The sequence below is a fragment of the Cryptomeria japonica genome, chromosome 7 (genome assembly GCF_030272615.1).
Source record: "Cryptomeria japonica chromosome 7, Sugi_1.0, whole genome shotgun sequence".
Lineage (NCBI taxonomy): Eukaryota > Viridiplantae > Streptophyta > Pinopsida > Cupressales > Cupressaceae > Cryptomeria > Cryptomeria japonica.
Genome location: NC_081411.1, coordinates 106,536,691 through 106,559,375, shown reverse-complemented (window position 1 = coordinate 106,559,375; position 22,685 = coordinate 106,536,691). Strand labels below are relative to the sequence as shown.

The 22,685-nt window shown below is 36.7% G+C and overlaps 1 protein-coding gene across 3 annotated transcripts in view; it reads left to right on the top strand.

Annotated features, from left to right (window-relative positions):
* The first annotated feature begins 15,456 nt into the window (after positions 1-15,456).
* Positions 15,457-22,685, top strand: part of LOC131045062 (uncharacterized) — a 235,450-nt gene continuing 228,221 nt past the window's right edge. For all 3 annotated transcript variants that reach the window (XM_057978578.2, XM_057978579.2, XM_057978577.2), the window contains exon 1: positions 15,457-16,124. In XM_057978578.2, the coding sequence (XP_057834561.2) occupies positions 15,996-16,124 (129 nt within the window). In that variant the 5' untranslated portion in view covers positions 15,457-15,995. The remainder of the gene's footprint in view (positions 16,125-22,685) is intronic.

The following is a 22,685-nucleotide window of genomic DNA, read 5'->3' as shown; positions in this document are numbered from 1 at the left end:
GTGATGCTCTCAGTTCCACACCCATTACTAGACGTAGGATTTGCCTTAGCCACAGATAGGATCTGATTTATTATGGATGAAAAGGGAGGTTTATTATGAATGGCGAACCAATCTTGGGTAGATCAATAACAAGCCATGATGGGAATGGGTAAGTTTATTATGAACGAATAGGTTGTGAGTGTGTGCAAAGTGAAAGGATGAAAGTGAATCTTGAAGGAGGGAGGAGCAATGTCTCTACGCATAGCGCTGGTGACCCAGTTTTCACCATGGTACTTGCCTAGGGCGCCACCGAAGTGGTTTTCACCATTGGACAAAATTATTTCTCTTTACTTTTTTCGATTTTTTAATGTTTTTTGTGTCACAAGGCGCCTGTTTGCCAAGTTTGCACCAAGTAACAATTTTTTTATTTTATGATTTTTTTTGTATTTTTGAATTTTTTGATTTTTTTTGTATTTTTGAAATTTTTGATTTTTTTGTATTTTTGAAATTTTTTTTTTTTTTTTTTTTTGTATTTTTTGAATTAGGATATTTCAAAAAGCTGTGTAAAACCTGTGAAGGTGTATGTTGTTGATAAGATCCTCCAAAGGTTCACCTTCTATAGTTGAGAGCTGATATGCCCCAGATCCATATGCTGTTGTAATGATGTAAGGACCAAGCCAATTTGGTTCGAACTTGCCCTTCTTCTCTCTGTCTTGCTGATTTTGGGGATTTTCTCAAAGAACCAAATCACCTACCTCAAATGTGCGAGGTTTGACCTTGTGATTGTAGATGCGACTCATTCGTTGTTGATAAGCCTTGAGATGATTAAAAGCAGTTTGTCTTCGTTCATCCAATAGTTCCAGTTCTTGTAAGCGAGAGACCCTATAGTCTTCATCACTGATAATGTTTTGCAAAGAGACTCGTAAAGAGGGTAGCTCGACCTCAATAGGCAAGATGGCTTCAGTGTCGTAGACAAGTGAATAGGGTGTAGCTCCTGTAGGTGTGCAGACACTTGTGCAGTATGCCCAAAGTGCAGAATTAAGTTGGATATGCCAATTACGGCCAACGTTGTCGACTGTCTTTTTTAGGATTTTAAGGATTGTCTTATTAGACGCCTCAACTTGACCATTACCTTGGGGGTAATATGGTGTGGAGAAATGATGGGAAATATGGAAGTGGTCACAGAGTTCATGAACATCCTGATTTTTGAAGGGACGCCCATTATCAGTGATAATGGAAACAGGAATACCGTATCGACAAATGATATAGTTGAGGATGAATGTAGCAATCTGTTTTCCAGTGATTCATGTAAGAGGCACAACTTCAATCCATTTTGTGAAATACTCTGTGGCAGTGATAATGAATTTATGACCATTGGAAGAAGGAGGGTGAATCTTGCCTATGAGATCGAGCCCCCACTGACAAAAGGGCCACGGAGACGCAATTGGTTGAAGTTCTTGTGCTGGCGTATGGATGAGGTCTCCATGAATTTGACATTGCTTATATTTCTTGACAAACTGATATAAGTCTTTTTCCATATTGGGCTAGTAATATCCAGTCCTGATGAGTTTCTTGGCTAAGGTAGGACCACTAGCATGTGGACCACATATCCCTTCATGTACTTCACGTAACGCAATCTGAGCTTCGTCGCTTTCTAAACATCTAAGAAGAGTGCCATCTAGACCTCACCGGTATAGGATATCAGCTAAAATGGCATATTGAGAAGATTGGCGAATGAAAGTGCGACATTGGTTATTGGATAGATCAGGAGGTAGGGTATTGTCACGAAGGTATGTGAAAATGGAACCATATAACTGGGACTCAGGACCGACGACACATATCATCTCAGTAGGAGGGATTTCATATGAAGGAACCAAAAGGTTATCCACCAAGAACTCATAGCGGGTCTCATTCAGAGATAGATCGATCAGTGAAGCAATTGTAGCCATGGCATCTGCGGCTCGATTCTGCTCTCTTGGTATCTGCTCAAAATCTATCTTTGTGAAATGTTGTTTCAGGTCATCCACCATTTGTTTGCAAGGCATTAATTTTTCATCCTTTGTTTGGTAATCATCAATTGCTTGACGGATTACAAGTTGAGAGTCCCCAAAAACACTAAGTTCCTGGATCTTCCACTGAACTGCAATCCGCAATCCACTTGTTAATGCCTCGTATTCCGCTATATTATTAGTGCAAGGAAATGATAAGCAGTATGATTTTGGTATAGAATCCCCTTGAGGAGTTATAAAGAGGATGCCAGCTCCTGCCCCATGCTGTGTGTATGAGCCGTCAAAGTACAGTTGCCATGGCTTCGCATGTGACATTGTTAAAATGGATTCATCTGGAAATTCTGAACTTAGAGGAACATCATCTATCATGGGAGCATCTGCTAATTGATCTGCGATGGCTTGTTCTTTTATTGCTTTTCTGTCCACATACTCGATGTCAAATTCACTCAGGATCATTACCCATTTGACCAGTCACCCAGTAAGTGTTGCCTTATTGAGAAGGTATTTCAATGGATCGATTCTTGCAACCAACTTAGTCTTATGAGTGAGCATGTAATGTCATAATTTCTGCGAAGCAAAGACCATGACAAGACATGCACGCTCAATTGGTGTGTAGTTTAGCTCATATCCCACCAATGTGCGACTGATATAGTATACTTCCTTTTCTTTGCCCTCAGCAACTTGTTGTGCTAAGAGTGCCCCCAGTGCTGTTGAAGTTGCTGATATGTATAATAACAGAGGCTGATCTAGAACTGGTGGCATCAGAACTGGCGGATTCAGAAGATAATCTTTGAGTGTCTAGAAAGCCTGTTGACAGTTATCATCCCATTTGAATTTGATGTTTTTATGTAGCAAGTGCTGAAAAGGATTACACTTATCTGCAAGTTGCGCTATGAATCTTCGTATGGACTGGAGTCTCCCTTGTAAAGACCGAAGTTGACTGATATTTCTTGGTGGTTGCATCTCTAGGATGGCCTTGACTTTTGCTGGATCAGCTTCGATTCCTCTTTTTGATACAATGAATCCTAGGAGTTTCCCAGAGGTTACTCCAAAGACACATTTCTTGGGGTTTAATCTTACTTTGTATTTTTCCAATCGATCAAAGATGACTGAAAGTATGTCCAAATGTGTATTTCTGTCTATTGATTTGCCTAAGAGGTCATCGATATAATCTTCCACAGTTACATGCATGAGATCGTGAAAGATAGTAGTCATGGCTCTTTGATATGTAGTGCCTGCATTTTTTAGCCCAAAGGGCATGACATTCCAAAAGAAAGTTCCCCGCAGACAAGTGAATGATGTTTTGTGTTGATCCTCAGACGCGATCTTTATTTGATTATAGCCAGAGAATCCATCCATCAATGATAACATTTCATGACCTGTTGTGAGATCGACAATCAAGTCAATATTTGGTAATGGGAAGTCATCCTTAGGACAAGCTTTGTTGATGTCTCTGAAATCTGTACATATCCTGATGTTGCGATCTGGTTTACTAATAGGCACTAAGTTGGAGATCCATTCAGGATAATCAATTGGGCGTATGAATCCGAAATCCAATAATTTCTCAAGCTCTACTTTGACCAATAATGCGACTTGTGGATGCATCTTTCTTAATTTATGTTTCATTGGTTTTGCCCCCGGTTTAATTGTCAAATGATGCATTACTAAATCTGGATCTAATCCAGGCATATCAACGTATGACCATGCAAAGTTGATTTGTCGTTCTTTGAAGAAACTTATGAATTTTGACCTTTCTGACTCTGTCAACGATTGAGCCAGAAATATGTTGTGTGGAACCTCTTCTGTACCAATGTTTGTTTTGATAGTCTCCTCTACCAACATGGATGACTTTTCCTCATATGATGCTGGGAGAATGTCGAGCCTTCCACCTTCGAGTGCCTCAGAGAGGTTTTCGCCTTCATATACGTCCTTTCTTTTTACTTTTTTGGGGTTAGACAGGGCCACAGTGTGGTTTTCGCCATAAGACCCTTGGTTTGTTCTTATTTTCACATTTTTGCGACTGGAAGGTCTGGCGCCCTCACCAAAATATGCCATGCTATTGAGTTCTATAGTGTATCCCACTTTATGGTCCCTAGGGGGAAGATCAACTTGTATGCCAAGATAGTCAATAAAAGATTCATCATTTTGGAATGTGTCAAACTGTGCAGGTCCTTCATGATCCCAGCCAATGAGTTGGTGGTGAACAAGGGGAAGGCCTTTTATGTCTTCGAAGTTAGTGGGGCTAAGAGTGAAGATGCAGTTATATTCGGGTATGTCAAGGTAATTATCGAGGTCATCGATGGCACTCTCCTTATCAGTCTCGATCACGAATGAATCCAAATTATCATCACTAGTAGCGCATTCTGGGACAGGTGTTCTCATCCTATGTGATTTCAACCTAGGACCTTGAGACAAGGACTGTGTGGAATCCTCATGGGTTGTTTCTTGACCAACCTTGAATCTTTTATAAAATTCCTCTTCTTCTGTGGGTTCATCTGGCTCTCTGAATGTCTCGGTGAGCTCGTAGTCACTGGAGGATTTGTCCAACCCCATTCCCATTCGTTGGAGTCTGTGGAATAGCGATCCTCTTGTTGAATTTTGGCAGCTTTGATTTGTAAGGCTTCTTCTGTCCTTTGAGTGTGGACCTTGGAAGTCAGGAAACCAAGTCCCTTTGAGTGTTCCTTTTTGAATGTCAATTTAGATTGTAAAGGTTCAATGATGCCTTCCTTTCGTAACCCAAGAGGGTTTTTTCCATCATACCCGAATTTTTGTAGGATCTTGAAACCTTTGCCATATTTCTCACATGGTAGACTGATGTGATCTTGTGTATCATCTTCAAGGTCTTTGTAAAGCATTTTGTATAAGTCTTCCTCTTCCAATTCACCCCATCTTTGAAAGGTAGTAGGGTCCCATTTGAGTACCATGATGGATACTTGCTTGTTAGGATGTGGTCTTCCATATTCTTTTGGTGAACTCATGACTTGTTGTAAGTAATGGTCTGATTTAAAATGTATTCCTCCATGCCCTTGTCCTGAAATTTGCCTTTAAGCTCACCTTGTTTTGATGTCGAAGGTTTTAATGACTCAGGATCAATGTATGCCGAAGAAGGAATAGCTTCGTGATTACTGGGAATGATGGTCTCAGTGTAAAGCGGAAAATCGAACCCTAGGTGTTCTCCCCCACTCCAAGGAGAAAGGGGGTCACTAGGATTGACGGTTTTCACTTAGGAGGGACTTTACATTCAAAAGAGGGGTTGAAACCCACAAGATCTAATCCCACACAATGTAGGATTGGATTCTAAATGAGTTTCAAGGGTTGAGACATCAAGGATACCCTCTTTTGTAAAGATTGTAGATAGAAAGATGGAACTAGGAATGCATGTACAGTAAGAAAGATTCGCTTATAAACAGAGATAGGGATACGGGATGAAGCTGCGGACCTGGAATTAGCAGTAAAATGTCGAGATGATGCTGTTTTGCAAATTCGGGTGAAAGTTGACGGGACGATGGCGCCCGGCGTGCACACGGTCCTCCGAAAAATCCGCGAAACGAAGGGGGATTTGTTCGTCTCTGCACAAGGATTCCAGATCTTCAATTACAGCCGCGTACCTGCAACCTACACACAGAAAAGAGAGGACGATTGGGGGGTTAGAGATTAGGGGTTTGCCTTTAGGTCAAACCCCGGTTTTGGAATTAACCAAGAAATGAGAATGCTGTAAATGTAAATGTTTGTAATGTAAACAAGTACTGATACCTTGTTGTAAGAATGTTTGTATTCTTACATGTGAAGGTGTAATGTATGTTATGTGTTATGTGTTGTAGGTGATCTCCTCTTCAATGGTTGGATCCTTGTCTTGAATGCATCACTTAGCCTTGAATGGAGACTTAGAATGCTCAATTGTTTGAAGGAATGCTTGAATGTTTGAATGTTTGAATATCGCTTCCGCCTCTTGCTTGCATATATTTTCCTCTTTTTCCTTGCCTCCTTCAAATGGGAGGGGAAATGTAGTTTATATACTTGTCAATTAGGGCTGATGGACTGATTTTTCCGACCTTGGGCCGACTAGGAAACAATATTTCCCAATTTGCAAACTTAAAGACCCGATGCCCAAAAGAGACCGGGCCCAAAATAGGGCCAGGACCAGGGCGTTGGGCGCCATGGTCCCACCTCCAGGGATAGCAGGGTGCAAGGAGGATCAGGCCAGGGTGCTGAAAAATGCAGTTTTTGATGTCATGAACAAGTTTCGGGGTCTCCATTCAGGTTCGGTGTTGCGTCGCCATCATGAAGAGCCAAATGCAGTCGAAATTGCAAGTGTCGCAATTTTAGGACGCTACACTCAGTTTTTGATCCCAGGTTATTGCAGTATATGAACGGATTAGGATCACCATTAACTGTTACCTCCACTCCATTGTGAGGAAACTTAATGCATTGGTGATATGTAGATGGGACTGCCCTCATTTCATGAATCCAAGGACGCCCTAGCAATATGTTGTAAGTGAGATCTAGGTCTAGGACTTGACAAACCACATCTTTCATAACTGGCCCAACTCTGAGAGGTAAGGTGACTGTGCCCTTGGATGAACTCTCTTCATCATCATATGCCTTGATGGTGATTTTGTTTGTAGAATTCACAGGTTTATCAGAATATCCCAATTGTTTAATTGTGCTCAATGTACAAATGTTTAGACCAGCTCCTCCATCTATCAGGACTCGTTTTATTCAATGTTTGTGTATGAAGGCTTCAATGTGTAATGGTGCATTATGTGGTTGGCTCACGGAGCCGTCGTCGACTTCTATGAATGTAAGGGAGTGTGGAATGGAAAGGTATCCCGCCATGGCTTGAAACTGGTCCACGTTCAATTCAGTAGGAACGACAGTATCTCTTAAGATTTTGTCAAGAATAGCTTTATGTGCTGGGGATATGCGTAAGAGCTCAAGGATGGAGATGAGCGCGGGTGTCTTCCATAACTGTTCTACAAGGTCGTACTCAGGCTTGGTTGATGAAGACGCGGTGTTTTTGGTTGGAGCACCTTGCAAAGTTAATTTACCTCGCCGGGTTGTAACATGACATTCATAGGTAGGTTCGGAAGAAGATCCAACACCTTTTAGGACAATCTTGGGTCTCTGGGTAGAATTCTCAGGGTTTTTGTCCTTGATGATAATGGTAGAGACGTAATTGTCCATCGAAATGTGATTGATAGTTGAATCATAGTTATAGGTTGCTCTGGTATAGTTGGTTTGGTCATCTGTGGCTTTAGCTTTTCCCTTGTCATGTTTTGGGAATGGTTCCTTAAACATCTCATGTTCTTGATTGGATGAGTGTCCTTCAATCTCAATGTCACCTCTATCAATGACATCTTGTATGATATTTTTCAGTCGATGACAATTTCCTGTCTTATGACCCTTGCTCTTATGAAATTCACAATATTCATCATCATTCCACTAATTTGGTTTAACCTTTGGTTCATATGGAGGAAACTCTGGAATAGTGATTATCTTGTTTGCCACTAGCTTTTTGAAAACTGACTCAAGTGCTTCTCCCAATGGAGTGTACTTCCTTCGTGATTTAGAAGTTGTTTGAGTATTCACCTGATTTGATCCAGAAAAAACGAATTTGGGTCACACTGTATTGGCATCAACAACACCATCATTGGCTGTGTTCTTGTTTTTATTCCAAATTCTTGGCTTGTCTTTTCCTTTAAAGTCATCTTTGTTTTCCTTGAATATCTTAATGACTCCTTGTTCAATTAGGACCTTTTTTGTCGCTAAGCCTTTTTCAATGACGTACTTGAAGGTGGACAAACAAGCTTTCCTTAGGTCATAGCCAATGTCTTTGTTAACATTATGAGTGAACATTTCTACCATTTGTTTTTGGAGAATTTCACAAGAGTATCTGTTGGCTAGATTCCTCCATCTTTGTAAAAATGATGCAAAAGACTCTCCATCCTTTTGTATGGTGTTGCACAAAGTAGTGACTGATATGTCTGTCTCTATATTGTAGGAGAAATGTTGAATAAATGCCTCTGCTAAGTCACCCCATGACTTAATACCAGGTGAAAGTTGGGAGAACCATTCCATAGCTTGATCGCCTAGGCTCTGTGGGAATAATCTCATCAAATATGTCTCTTTTGTTGCTATCTCAATGCAAGTTGTGAAAAACTGTCTTATGTGTGCCTTAGGATCCCCTTTGCCTCTATACTTATCAAACTTAGGTGTCACAAAGTGTGTAGGAAAAGGAGGCATTGGAATGCTCTTGTCAAATGGATAAGGACATATGTCTCTCATTGTGTATGTTGGCTTCGGTGTATTAATGTCCTCCATTTTCTTTTGTAAGTCCCTGATTTGTTGCTCCAAATTTCTCTTAGGTGGAGATCGACTTCTTGGACCATACCCCATGCTTGAGGCACCAATTGGAGGAGAAGCATGTTGCATATAGGGATGATATTGATTATACACATGTTCATATGGAAGAGGTCTATAGTGATGCTGCATATATGGACCACTTGGTATAGATTCATGTTGAGGAACAAAATATCTATTTTGTCCATTTATACCATACTCTACAGACATGTCATGTTCTAATGTGTTGCCCCCAAATTTGACACGGGGTTTCCTTGTGTCCAAATTTTGAGCATGCCTTTGAATATCCAATTGCTTTGGCGGTTGATCCTTAGCATTGATATGTGATTGAGCATATTTCTCTGCATAAGACTTCCATAATGGTCTGCAAAGGTGAGTTTCATATGCTTGACCATGTGTATGTGGGACCTCTGGTTTTTGAAACAAAGATGATGGTGATTCAGGTACCATATGTGATTCAGGTACCATATGTGGTCCTCTATTGCCTCCACTATTAGGCCTCCTTTGATCCATGTTGGAGTGAGTTTGTTGCAAAGGTCTATGTTCCATTATTTGAGACATGTCAAAATCATGAGGGATCTTGGCTCCACTTTGTGCCATCATTTGTAAGAAGTATTGTCTATCTCTCCTCATTATTTCCTCAATCAATCGATTGAAGTGGGGGTCCATAATGGATTCTTCCACATCTGCTGAATGTACGGAAAAGTTGTCCATATTGTCATTGTGTGTATCACTGTTGTTTGTAGTGTCCATGTTCTCAACATTTGGAATGTTTCTATAGGCATCCATGTCAGGTAATGTGTTATGATCAGTATTGAAAAAGACATCATTGTCATACTCATAAACACTCATGTTTGCGGACTCTTGAGCCTCTTTAGTTTCTCTCCTAGATTTTTGAAGACGGGTTTCAACCATGAACTAGGTATTGACCGAAATGTGTGAGACTAGATGAAAATGGAAAATGTATGGAAGACCAAGAGTTGGATGGAATGTAAATGAATCTGAGGTGTACTTGCAATTTCTAACGTGTAAGACCAAGTATGTATGTAATAGAGTAGGTGTGACTTCCAAAGAGAGGATAGTTTCTTTTGATGAGGTAAGTTGACCTTGACTCTAAGTAAAACCAAATGAGACCCAAAGGTGATAGACCTTGATGAGGGACCACTTAGCAAAGTGTTGTTGTATGTAGTGTATTGACAAAGTATGGTGAGGACAAGCAAGTGACCTTTTGACTCAAGTTTAGATAAATGTGAATGTAATGCAAGGTGCAAAGCAATGATGGACTGTGTGAGACCCAAAGACAGGTTGAATGCTAAATGAAACCCTAGAGAAATAACCTAGGAAGCTCAAGAATTCTGAAACTGACTGTGTTTGTTTGCTGGACTGTAAAAGTTTTTCAATTCTCAACGCAGACGTGCCCGTATACTGCACAGACGCGATTTCCTCACACAGACGTGTTTTTGTTTAACACAGACGTGTTTTTGAGATTTTTTTGTGAATTGCAATATTGATTCTGGAAACACAGACGCGTTTCTGCCCTTCACAGACGCGGTTATACAACAAAGACGCTATTATGTCAGACATAGACGCGTTTCTGTAAAATTTGTGCAATTTTTTCCAATCTGTGAAGTTGTTTTTGTTGTGACCAAATCTGACTGTTTGACTATTTTTCATGACAAGAGGACACAATGTTGATGAAGACTCAATGTTTGCAAGTGTCTAGACTCCACAAAAAAAAATGACTCAAAGAAAGTGTGATGTTTGATGTAAATATGTTTTGCATACACTTGAAGACACAAAAGACACAATGTTTTGCTATTTGGTCTTGAATGTTTGAATGTTTAAAATAAGTCAAGCACAATTCTTATGGCTGGCCAAGACAATAGTTGTTTATCCCACATGGGGTTTTACCCCTGAGGCTACGCTATTTAGAGCGGATACTTAGATGCTTGACCTCACTAGCTCCACCCTCGGCACTCACTTCTCGGGTCAGCCAAGCATCAGCCCCCACGAAAACTCCCCGTGGCGAACTTTGTATCTCTACTAAGAACCGTATGTGTGTGGGCCGCTACCAGAGGTCCGACCTCCTGCCCCAACAACTAGAAGGATTTGGGCTTCTAAAACAAAAAGGTGCTAGTAAGGGCATCCGCTCGTGTGGCCATACATGCAGCACTTTCAGCTCTGTAAATACAGAAGACTCCCAGCCGGTAGGGGTTACGCCCTACAACTGATCAAATAAATTTGATCAAACGGGTTTATGGGGAGACATAGTGTCGGTATGAACTAATCAGCACACGTTATTCATAGTTTTCACCATGAATACAGTTATTTATAGTGGTTTGGAAGAAGATGGCTTTTCCTTTGCTACCACTTGGGTCGTTTTCTTCTCACTAGTAGTCCTAATGACCACACGAGAAGACATGCCCTCTAAAGATTAAACAAAAAGAGCCTATTGCTCAAGACACAAAAGACAATGATTCAATTTTAGTGCACCAATTGAAGTGTTTGCTAGTCTATTGAAAACAAAGCACACAATAAAAAAAATCGAAAACCCTTGCTAAGGACCTGCAACAAAGATTTATTAGTAGTTTTGATTGTTTGAAATAATCACCCCTTCCTACAAGCACACAAGTTAGGTAAATTTTAGATCCAAAAGACTTTGTGAAAATAGGGGCCTTCAACCAAACGATTTTGCCTTCAAAACAAGCTACACCAATTTTGTTAGCTAGATCTAAAGATGTTAGCTCAAAATAAACCGGATCTAAAATATTAAATGACCAAAACTGAATCAATAAAGCTCCAAAAAAAGAAAAAAAAGAAAAAGAAATCAACACACACAGACGCGGTTACCCCAAACACAGACGGGCTTCTGCGAGATGCAGAAGTGGTTCCAGAACCCAAACGCGACTTCTGGACACAGACGCATCTAAAAACACCGTAGACGCGACTGAGGAACATAGACGTGGTTTTCGGAATCTGCAAATAAATAAATAAAATAAAATGCTGTCGAGGATGCAGACGCGATTCTAGATGTCACAGACGCGACAGAAAATCAAAAACGCAACCCGAAAGTGCGCAGACGCGAAAATTTTGAAACGTTGTCAAAAATGTTGGATCTGCAACTTCAAACACAAAATCTACAACAAAAATGTTAAATGCAAAAGGGACAAGAGTCCCACCGGGCATGCCAAAATGTATATGGTGAAAATGGATAGCAATAATAACGATATTGAAAGGCTAAATGAATTCAACCACAAAACCCTAGCCTAACAACAACAAAGCTCCACCATAACATATGAAGATTACCTAAGACAATGCAAATCAAATGAAATCACAAAGATTATACCATCACATGTCCAATAGGGTTTGGATCTCCGTTCTTCATATCTCTATTGATCTTGCTTGATATATTTGCTCTCAGATTTTATGTGCACAAGAGCTCAACAAAGAACGGAATGTGGTTGCAAGTAGGATCACATATGAAAAGCGTAGTGTAGTCAAGTAGTCGAGTAGTTAGCGGGGGGTTTGATAATGAAGGAAGCATCTCCTTATATAGAAGACTATATGAAATGGAGGGATAAGATTGAGAGGTGTAAAAGGAGGTCGGCTATGATTAGAGGGTAGGTAAAGAAAATAATAAAATAATGAAAGGGGTAGGTAGTGTATGAATTAAGAGATGAATGACATGTGTCATGGATAGAAAAGGTTAATGAATTAATTAAATAAATAAAGATTTAATTAATTAATAGAGGAAGTGGGATCAATTAAATAAATAAGATATTTATTTAATTTAGGAAAAGGATAATTTAAATAAATAAAGGTATTTATTTAAATGAGAAATAAGGCTAGAAGAAGATAAATGAATTAATTAAATAAATAAAGATTTATTTAATTAATAGAAGAATTAAGCTCAGATAATTAAATAAACAATTTTGGGTGTCTACAGTATGTATATATATGCGTATATATATATATATATATATATATATATATATATATATATATATATATATATATATATATATATATATATATATATATATATATATATTGTATGTATGTATGTATGTATGTATATACATATCTATATATATATATATATGTATGTATGTATATGTATGTATACATATATACATACACACATATATATATATGTATGTATACATACATACATACATACATAACTACACACACACACACACACATATACTGTGGAAACCATAAATTATTTTCTTTCCCCATGGTTGTTGTATAATTATCACAATCACATATAACTCATGATTAGACATTTTCAATTTTGTTTAAAAAAACATTCCTGAGAGATTCTTCAGTAACATACATGTTCAAATGTGACCTTTTTGCTTGATAGAGAAACTTTTTTTTTTTAAAGCTTTCCAACCCCACTTTCAACCAGGGTTTAGTATGGATAATAGATTATCACCAACGCCTTCTCATAACAGTTCTACTCCATTTTATGCATCTCTAAATTTTTGTGCAACTAGAAGCTAACTTTTAGTTAAAATAATGATCTTAAAAAAAAAGAGAGTGAATTGAATTACAAGCTTGTCAATGGCCTAAACCAATGCCACATAATATGTAAAATTGATATTATATGGAATGAAGAGTAGTTAATCTTACAAGACTGAAAGCATAGTTCTTTCTTTTTAATTATTTGTTTGTTATTAATGCAACTATTTTTTAATCTCAATAGCCAATACTTGACCTTCATATACAATGAACATTACGAACACTACAAAATATGAACCATAATACATACTTGTATAAGAAAATGTAGAAATTTCCTACCTCCCAACCCCCACTCAACCTTCCTCCTTCCCTTTATACTATTCGTTTCTCCAAATAATAATTCTCCAAATAATAATAATAACAATGGCCCATTACCTTTTTTTTTTTTTAACCACCCTATAAGCCTTCTTTGCGACATGGGAGTAGAAACCTCCTTCCTAAGGTGCTATGTGTTATTAGATTTTTAAAATTATCTTTTTGCTTGTTGACAATGGTATGTATTTCCAAGAGCCGGCAAGTATCATCCCTCTTTTCATTTTTTTATTTTTCCTTTTAAGGACATGAGGGGTTACCTTTCTTTTTCAAGGTACTTAATAATTTTTTTTTTAATTTAGTTCTCCTTTCCACCCTTGGACCCCGCCTATATTAAAATGTCTTTAATATAAAAGAATATATAGACATTATTTTATTTTTTATTATTACTAATAATATTTTATAAATTATTATTATTGTTATTTTTTTTGGAAAAAGCAAAAAAGAATTGATAGGAACTAAGAACCATGGTTAAGACAAAAATTGTTAGGAGAGTTGATAGGAACTAAGAAGCGTTGTGTAGTAAATTGTATACTTTTACAATTTCACATTCAATTTCATATTCATAATAACTATGGTTAAGACAAAAAGTGTTAGTAGAGTTGATAGAAACTAAGAAGCGTTGTGTAGTAAATTGTATACCTCTACAATTTCACACTCATTTTGGTGGTTGTGTTTAATGAACATTCTTGATTCTTGTTTGATTGTCTTAAGTGTTGTGGTCATTTCTAAAGGCTCGATGCAATCCCCTATTCAATGACCTTTGTTTTGACTCAACAACTGGGTATAGGACACCCAACACCCCTTCTATTGCGATTTTATTTAATACAAAAATTAGACTAACAATATGAAAATTATACTATTCATAACGTTAATGTACATAGAGTTCTAAATTTTGATTCTGTAACTTTTTTACAACATTTCAAATCTTACTCTATAATGTCTAACTCTCTAATTCCAATCTTGAAATATGATCCAAAACATTTTAATCCTTATGATAAATTATGAAACATGTTCCAAACATAGATGATAAAAAACTAGACATCATGTTACTAATTAAATAAAAAAAAGGTGTGTAGGGGAAGAGCACCAGTAGCCATCATAGCTAACTTCGCGCACCCACAGATCCTAAACGGTACATCGGATTTTGATTTTGATTTTTAGTTGTCTTTGTATGCGACTTACTGCTTATAGCTATTGATCTGGCTTCTGGGTAGTAACGATGGACGCTGTGGAATCAGTTATGCGCACAAAGGTCAAAAAGTACACATTTCAATGTGTCGCCTGATACCTAACTAAAGATGTTCTAGTCCGTCAACTCAAAATCGCTAGTACTTGTTGACAAATATCCCAATAGTAGTGCACAAATGTTCCAATAGTTGTGCACAAATGGGACAAATGTTCCAATAGTTGTGCACAAATGGGCCAATTAATTACAAAAAATGATCGACTATTGGTACAAAACAAATTTATTAATGATGTTTTCACTATGATGACTATTGGGGGGTCAACATGACAATAAGGTGATGATTATCACCAATAGATAACATAGCACCAATAGATAACATAGTTCCAATAACCGCCACCTTATTGTCGTGTTGACCCCCCAATAGCCGTCATAGTGAAAACACCATTAATAAATTTGTTTTGTACCAATAGCCGATAATTTTTTGTAATTAATTCACCCATTTGTGCACAACTATAAGAACATTTGTCCCATTTGTGTACCACTATTGGAATATTTGTGCACCACTATTGAGACATTTGTCAACAAGTACTAGCGATTTCGAGTTGATGGTTACTGGAACATCTTTAGTTAGGTATCATGGGACACTTTGAAATGTGTACTTTTTGACCTTTGTGTGCATAACTGATTCCACAACGTGCATTGTTACTACCCAAAAGCCAGATCAATAGCTATAAAAAGTTAAGCCGCATACAAAAGCAACAAAAAAAAAATCAAAATCTGATGTATCATTTAAGATTTGTAGATGTGCGATATTAGCTATGACGATTACTAGTGCTCTTCCCCTACATTGATTAAAAAAAAGAAAGAAAGATACCAAACCTCTTTTTCTTTACTTTCAAACCTTGAAGACCCTTTATTACGGAATTCCTTTACTCGTCTCTGCTATAAATACATGTGCCGACGAAACCGGCTAAATTAAAGTACATTCTGTGGCTAGGAAAACGAGAAGCCACTTTGGCCCGCACAGAAAGATTTATAAGCAAGTGAACGAGTGGAAAAAGTGAAAAAGAAACATTACGAGAATATCTTTGTCGGAGATTTCCCGCTGAAACATTCAGTACGATGTGTGCAGATACAAATGGCCATTCAGATCAATCAAATCATTCACCTGTGCTGCTTTTAATTCTTTACTTTTCTTTACTTAACGAGCAAGGCTTAAATCCATATAACGTTCACAGACAGAAGAGGCATTGTGTTTCATTTTCAATTTCAACTGATTTCTCAGTGGAGCGGGAGGTTATGTAAGTTTGTTTTAAGAAAGAATTTAAAGCTTGAAAGCAGTCATGGAATTTCCGGAGGAGTTCAATTGATAACCAGTGGAGAGGCAGGGTATGCAAATTTGTTCTAAGAAAGAATTCAAAGCACGAAAGCAGCCATGAAATTTCCGCAGGAGTTAAATTGATAACCAGTAGAGCGGCAGGATATGTAGATTTGTTCTAAGAAAGAGTTTAAAGCTCGAAAGCAGCCATGAAATTCGCCGAGGAGTTCAATTGATAACCAGTGGAAAGGCAGGGTATGTAAATTTGTTCTAAGAAAGAATTTAAAGCTCGAAAGCAGCCATGGAATTTACGGAGGAGTGCAGTGGGAGTGGGGGTTGGCAGAACAACAATGTGAAAGAACAGTTCGAGGAATTGGTGCTCAAATGGACTCTCCACGACATTACGAATGGAAATCTCTATCATCATAAGGTCAGATATTTGTATGATATATATAGATGTAGTTACTTGTGAACCTACAAATAAATGTTTTTGAGAAGGGTTTGGTTAAAGTTTGATTCGTGTCGTCAGGCTTTACATGCAGTTGGTTAGGATTGAGAAAACAGTATACAAATTTGGGATTGAGAAAACAGTATATAAATTTGCTCTCTTCCCTATTTTTGTTTGGAAATTTTCGATTCAGAGAGGATAAAGTTGTATACCATAAAGTTGTATACCTTAAAATAATAGAGAAAGATAGGAATTTGGTTTCAGAGAGGAAGAGTTGTATAATTTAAATTAATTGTTGTTTTTTAAAAATATTGAGAATAATTAACTTCTAACTGTCAAACATATTTTAAGATGGTTATTAAAATAACACATGCGTTTGTATATAGAAATTTCATGTAAGAAATCAGTGTCTTGGAAATGTTCAATTAAAATAGTGGAAATGCTAGTGTAGAGAAGTTTTCAACAGTAAATTGGTATGTTGGAAATGTTTGATTAAAATAGGGGAGTTGCTTGTATGCAGAGGTCTTAGATAAAAAAATAAAATAATGCCTTCAAAATGTTTGATTTTGGATGGGATAGTTGCTTAGTGTATAATGGTGAAGAGGGTGCACTTTTCTTCTGTGTATTTGATTGGGTTAGTTTTTATATAATACTTAGTGTATAAATGGTATATTTTTACATAAGCATTATTATATTGTGTTAGTTATGACTGATTCCAACCAGCCACATTTTAAGAACCTTTAAATTACTTATTCCCCACTTCAATACAAAATCACAATTTCAAATAGTTCAATTTTGTGCCTTGAATTAATAAAGGTACAGATTGGTTTTTAACTCTATCATGTTGTAAATTTAACATGCGCTAAAGTAAATCATACAAATTTTGATTGATCTCAACTTCTTGCATTTCAAAAACTTTTAGATTACCTATTTCTCATGAAAATTTCAACCTAGATTGATTTCCCCACACAACATCAACCTTTACCAATTAAAAATTAAAAATTGGTTCGTGGTGTGTTAACATTGTATTGAAGATCAAGCACTTATTCATTATGATCATCTAGGTTCTAGGAAACCTCTAGCATATTAGCTCAAGGAAAATGTTGCATTATCATCAACTTCTATATTTTTGAGTGAGAGATAGGCATATTAGATGGTTATTTGTTGCCTTCATTCTTTTTATTCACAAGTCATTGAGCTGATTGGCTTAGGGGTTTGATTGAGGGAAACATGACCCTTACTTTAGTAGGTTCCTTAAAGATGTTTAAATTTTTTTCCAATCCTATATCTCAATTCTAGATATCCAAAAGTGAGGCGAATCTATTTTAAGATTTATAAAACCCGTAAACTTGACTTTGCACAATATAGGTTGACTATGAGAATAGAGTTAAATTTTGTGATGTGAAATCAAAGCAAATTGATTGTGGATCATGATTTCATCTCATAACAAAAGAAAGTAGTTGCTATTTGTTTGAACACTACCAAGCCAAATTTGATATCATATCAACAATTAAATCATAGAGCAAGAATTATACTCTTAAAACCATCAAGCCACACCTAAAGCTAAGTAGCCCTAACTTGTTTGATATTTTGAAAAACAATTATTTGATATTTTGATATCTTAGCTTAATGGAGGTTGTATGTTTGAATATAGATAAAGAAGGTTATACACCTCAAACTCCTTAGTGAATTCTTGTATTAAGGAATTTGATATTTGATATATGAAGTCAATGTTTTGTATTCTATCTATCTATATTATATATGTAATGATTTATTTGAAGGCAAAAAATTATTTTTAATTGTTATTAGCTTTTGTTTATAAGATGACAATTTGTTTTTAATTGTTACTAAATTAAATACAAAATTAAGAATATAATTTTGTAACAAATAATTTTTTTTATCAATTTTCAAATTATTAACATCAAATTTAAGTCAAAATGATTTATAGCATAACAATATTACATAAAATTGAAATTGTCTTGACAACCAAATTTATAAATAGAATGACCAATAATATTGCATTGGATATGTTCCTTATCAAAATGCATGTCAAGGTCGACTGTCAAAATCCTTCCCATTATGCCCAAATTAAGCTATTTAACGCCATAGGAATCTTCATGACATTTGCCACCAGTAGACATGAAATAAAAAATGTAAAGGTTAGAAACCACACCATAAAAATCTAGTGAATTTATAATTTTTTTAAAATGCTTTTTCTCAATCATGAAGCTGAAATATCCCCTTTGTCAAGGATGAAATATCCCTAAAATTAGGGAGTTGTCATGGAGATATTCTATTGGGGCAAGAAGGAGATGATTAGGCATCTCTCGGTGCCTTGTTTTCTAGAGTAGAACACAACTTTCTTTATTGATTTAAGTGAGATAAATGTTGATGATGTTCATGATATCAAATATTTGATGGCGTTATTGAACGAAATTTGGATGCATTGGGAAGAAAAAAGAGGGTCAATAAAAAGTAATGCGTATAGTATTTGAATCAAACAATGCACATAATATTAAACGTTGCAGGGTTCACCTCTCAGGGCACCGAATCCAGGTGCAGTTTGCATCTGGTTCGAATCCGGGTGTTGTTCGCTAGTGGGTGCAGGCTCCAAGCACCCGGTTTGTCCTGGGTGAACCCAGGTGAACCTATATGCGCAGACACCCATTTTTAATTGTTGTTTGCAAAATTTTAATAAAATTTGAAGTCCACCATTCGTATATGTGCAATATATTGCAATAAAAAATAAATAAAGAACTTAGTATATGTGCATTTCAACTTGTGTTTTCCTTTCACACAAGCAACAAGAGAGGGAGACAAAGATGTGAGATATAGAGCTAGAGCATACTAACTTGGATGCTTCTACTACTCAGCTTGTTGCATTTGAGGACTTAGAAAGTGAGAGCACTATAAGTGCAAGTGGCATTGACATTGCTTGTGGTTCATTTAATGTCAATGAGGATGATGATGTTGATGATTCAGAGAGTCTATTTGATGATTAAAACTTAAAAGTTCCAACAGTTGAAACAATGAAACTTGAACTTGAAGTGTATGATGGTATGATCATGATGATAGGATTACAAGTTTATGGTGGTTTTGTTGTTTATACGATGCTATGTGATATTCTAATCTTAATTCATGCTTCTAGACTGCATATATATAGTTTTTATACTAACAAACCCAAATGAACCCAAAACCCATTTCAAAATTTTGTCGAACTGTAAATCAAGTTCTTGAACCCCAACCGGAACCCAAACCCAACAATTTAGATAGTATACAATAAATTCACTTGAAAAACCTTTTCAGAAAAAAATCCAATTCAATTTTACATAAAACTTAACCATTCATAATATAAAACTTTTACTCAACACTTATACAAATATTAACAAACACATCCAAAATGATTTTATAAATTTACATAAAACCATTTAAAAAAAGAATAAAAACAGTATTCAACTTTTGAAAAAAAAACAAAAAAACAAAAAACGTCTGCAGTTCCGTGTCATGACTACTGGTCCTACTCTAGCGTGGATTCATTATGATGGCAGGCTATTCACTACAGTGGCATATCCTTATAATGGGGCTTCGTTCCACATCGATTCTTCTGTGTCCATTTCTTTTTTTGACGTTTTTGGAAGTCTGACACTATAATCTGAAAATCAGAATGCTTATTTTCATAGAGTCCATGTGAGGATGTGTGTATTCGGGTACCCTAATTCTAAGGATTCGATTGGTGTTGAGCCTTTTTCTTGTATGAACACAAAACAATTGAGCAAGACTCTCTAGAAGGGGTTCATAACACCTCTCTCGCTCATCCTGTCAATTCACTTGCTTTCTTTCATATTATTTCACATAACTAAGCATTCGAGGCGTGGTGTTTGAAACACAACATTTAGATCTAATAGTACCATCTCATTTTTCGGTCTTTCGAATCACTTGATAATCTATGAGAACAAAAGACTAAACAAATCTGATGATATCGTGCCATTTTTATTGCTTTCAATTCACATGAGAATACGTGAGAATAAAGGCATAAGCCAATAACTTGAGTATCCTCCGACATACACTCAGAAAAGAAACCGTCACATATATGTAATTGATATTTCTCATCTCATCTGCATACATAATTATGTCTTTTTTCCAATTATTTCTTGACAAATGACAATAATGAAAAGAGGAACTAGTTTTTATATTCGCATGGCCCAAGTTTACCAGAATCTGTCTAGAAGTGCTTAGCTCAAGAGAAGCTTAGATACAGAATAAAGGAAACTTAGGGAGGGAAAAAAATAAACTACTCTTTTCTCCCTTCAGACCTCCACAACTCAGAGGTAGTTCAAAAGCAGCCAATCAAAAGCAAGCACTGCCACCAAATAGTTTTTTCTACCCATTATATTACCAAAATGAATATCTACAATTACCATGGACTAATCCTCTTCTTGGCTATCATGTGGTAGCTACAGCTACTCAAAAAATTCCTCTTTGGCTTGTGAAAACAAGGAGAAACAACATGTAATCATTCTCCATGTGTCTCTCTTCACAAACGAAGCTTTCCAAAATAAATTCAAGTGGACCAAAAACAAAAAGGGAAAATGCAAGAGGATTGCAACAAACCCCAAAAGCAAATTGCCAAATTGAAACAGAACCAATATTTGAAAGGAAAGGTATCGAAGATGGATTAGATCAACTTATTACAATTTCATCACCCAAATCGAGAAAAGTTTTAAGTATTGATAAAGGATGGCTACCTACCCTTATAAATGGGATCAAAATTCGTTTTTTATCAGGTCCAGAGTCCAAGTATGCGATTCCTCCACACTCCAAAGCTCACAAAAATTGGAACTCTAAAAATCTTTTTGGTGAAGTTAAGTATTTTTGTATAAACAGCAGAACTACTCTAGCACCTCTACGTTTGATTGTTTTGCCTTCGTATGGACCAAGTTTGGCTGATGTTCATGCTAGAAAATGTATAACAACCCACCCTACTTCCTTTTTAAAATTTATGTAATGCCTCCACACTTTCTGATCACCCAAATTTTGGAGCGGGCAAGCTTAGAGCATGCAGTGCTTTGACCATACCACTATCTATGATGCATGCAAGAAGATGAATGCGGCAAGTCGACTAGAAAATGTGGACATCTAAAGTGATCTAATCAACACCTCTTTGGCAGACCACGTGAATGCAATGGAAGCCATTGGCAGAATGTCTAAGCTTTGCTTAGACCAAAATGGTTGACAATGCCAGCTTCTTCGATGCCAAAACAGGCTGAAAGATAGGCTATAATAACTAACGGTAAATGATCCACTTCTACAATTTTAAATGCATTCAAATTAAAACCCTTCGGTGGTCAAACCTTCCGAAATTTACAAGATTGATATGAATGCAATACAATATGACTAACTACTTCAAGTAATTGCTATAATATTCTGATTGAAGTTAAATATTTCTGCAATTAGAAAATTACATCAAAATTAGTTAGAAAACTTGGACAATGAGCTCTTCACCAATCATAAATTGAAATTATGTTTAAAGTAGTTAGTACAAATTCATTCCAAACTTAAATAAAGTGCTGTAATCTCCCTCTGAGATTGATAAACACCAAATAAGAGGTCTGAAACAGCATTGATAACACTCTAGAAACTTGCAACGAGTATGCCCAACACAGTACTGATCATGCATAAACTGAAACTACTCCAAAACACACTTAAACTGACCCCAGATCATCATGAAGACATTGAACATCAGACAGAATGAGAAATGAGCCAATTTGCAGGCCTGAGACTGAACTTAGAGCTGCTGATACAGTAATAGAGCAGAGTACAATGAAAGATCCCAAATGGATCCTTTTGCTGTTGCTGCTGTAAATTCTTAATTAAACATACTATATTTTTGTAATTTTCCGGTGATCTTATAGAATAGATAGAAGTTGCAGAAAGGGATTGTTTCTTTTTGGGTTTGATGTTACAAGTAAAGTATGTGATAAATAGCAACAACTGTGAAACAAAACAGTAAACAATGTTCATATGTAAGAACACTTTAAGCAATCTGAAAAATACTGCAAATCATACCAGACAAATAACCTAGATTTGTATTCAACAAGAATCCATACATTTATTTGGAGCTGTTCTCAATCTGGATTGATGCCAGATGGAGGAATATTACTGACAATGAACAAGGAAGACCAAATAAGATGAATACAACCCTTCAAGCCAACATACAAACAAGGCGTGGTTGCAAAGGAGGCGTGGAAGCTGCTGCAAATTATGTGCCAGCTGAAATCAGTGTTCCACGGGCGTTGGGGACGGGGGGACGGGGGGACGAGGGGGACGCGTTTCCGGGACGGGGGGACCAAGGGCCTAAATTTGGGGACGGCGGGGGGGGCGGCGGGGTGGTGGTGCTCATATACTTGTACATATACATATAGTACTTGAAAAACTAGTTTTGAAAAGATGTATGACAGTATTACAGTGTAAGAATTACATTTCAAATGAGACTATAGGAAATTTGAAATACTAAATCTAAATACCAAGATTTCTAAGTTGTGT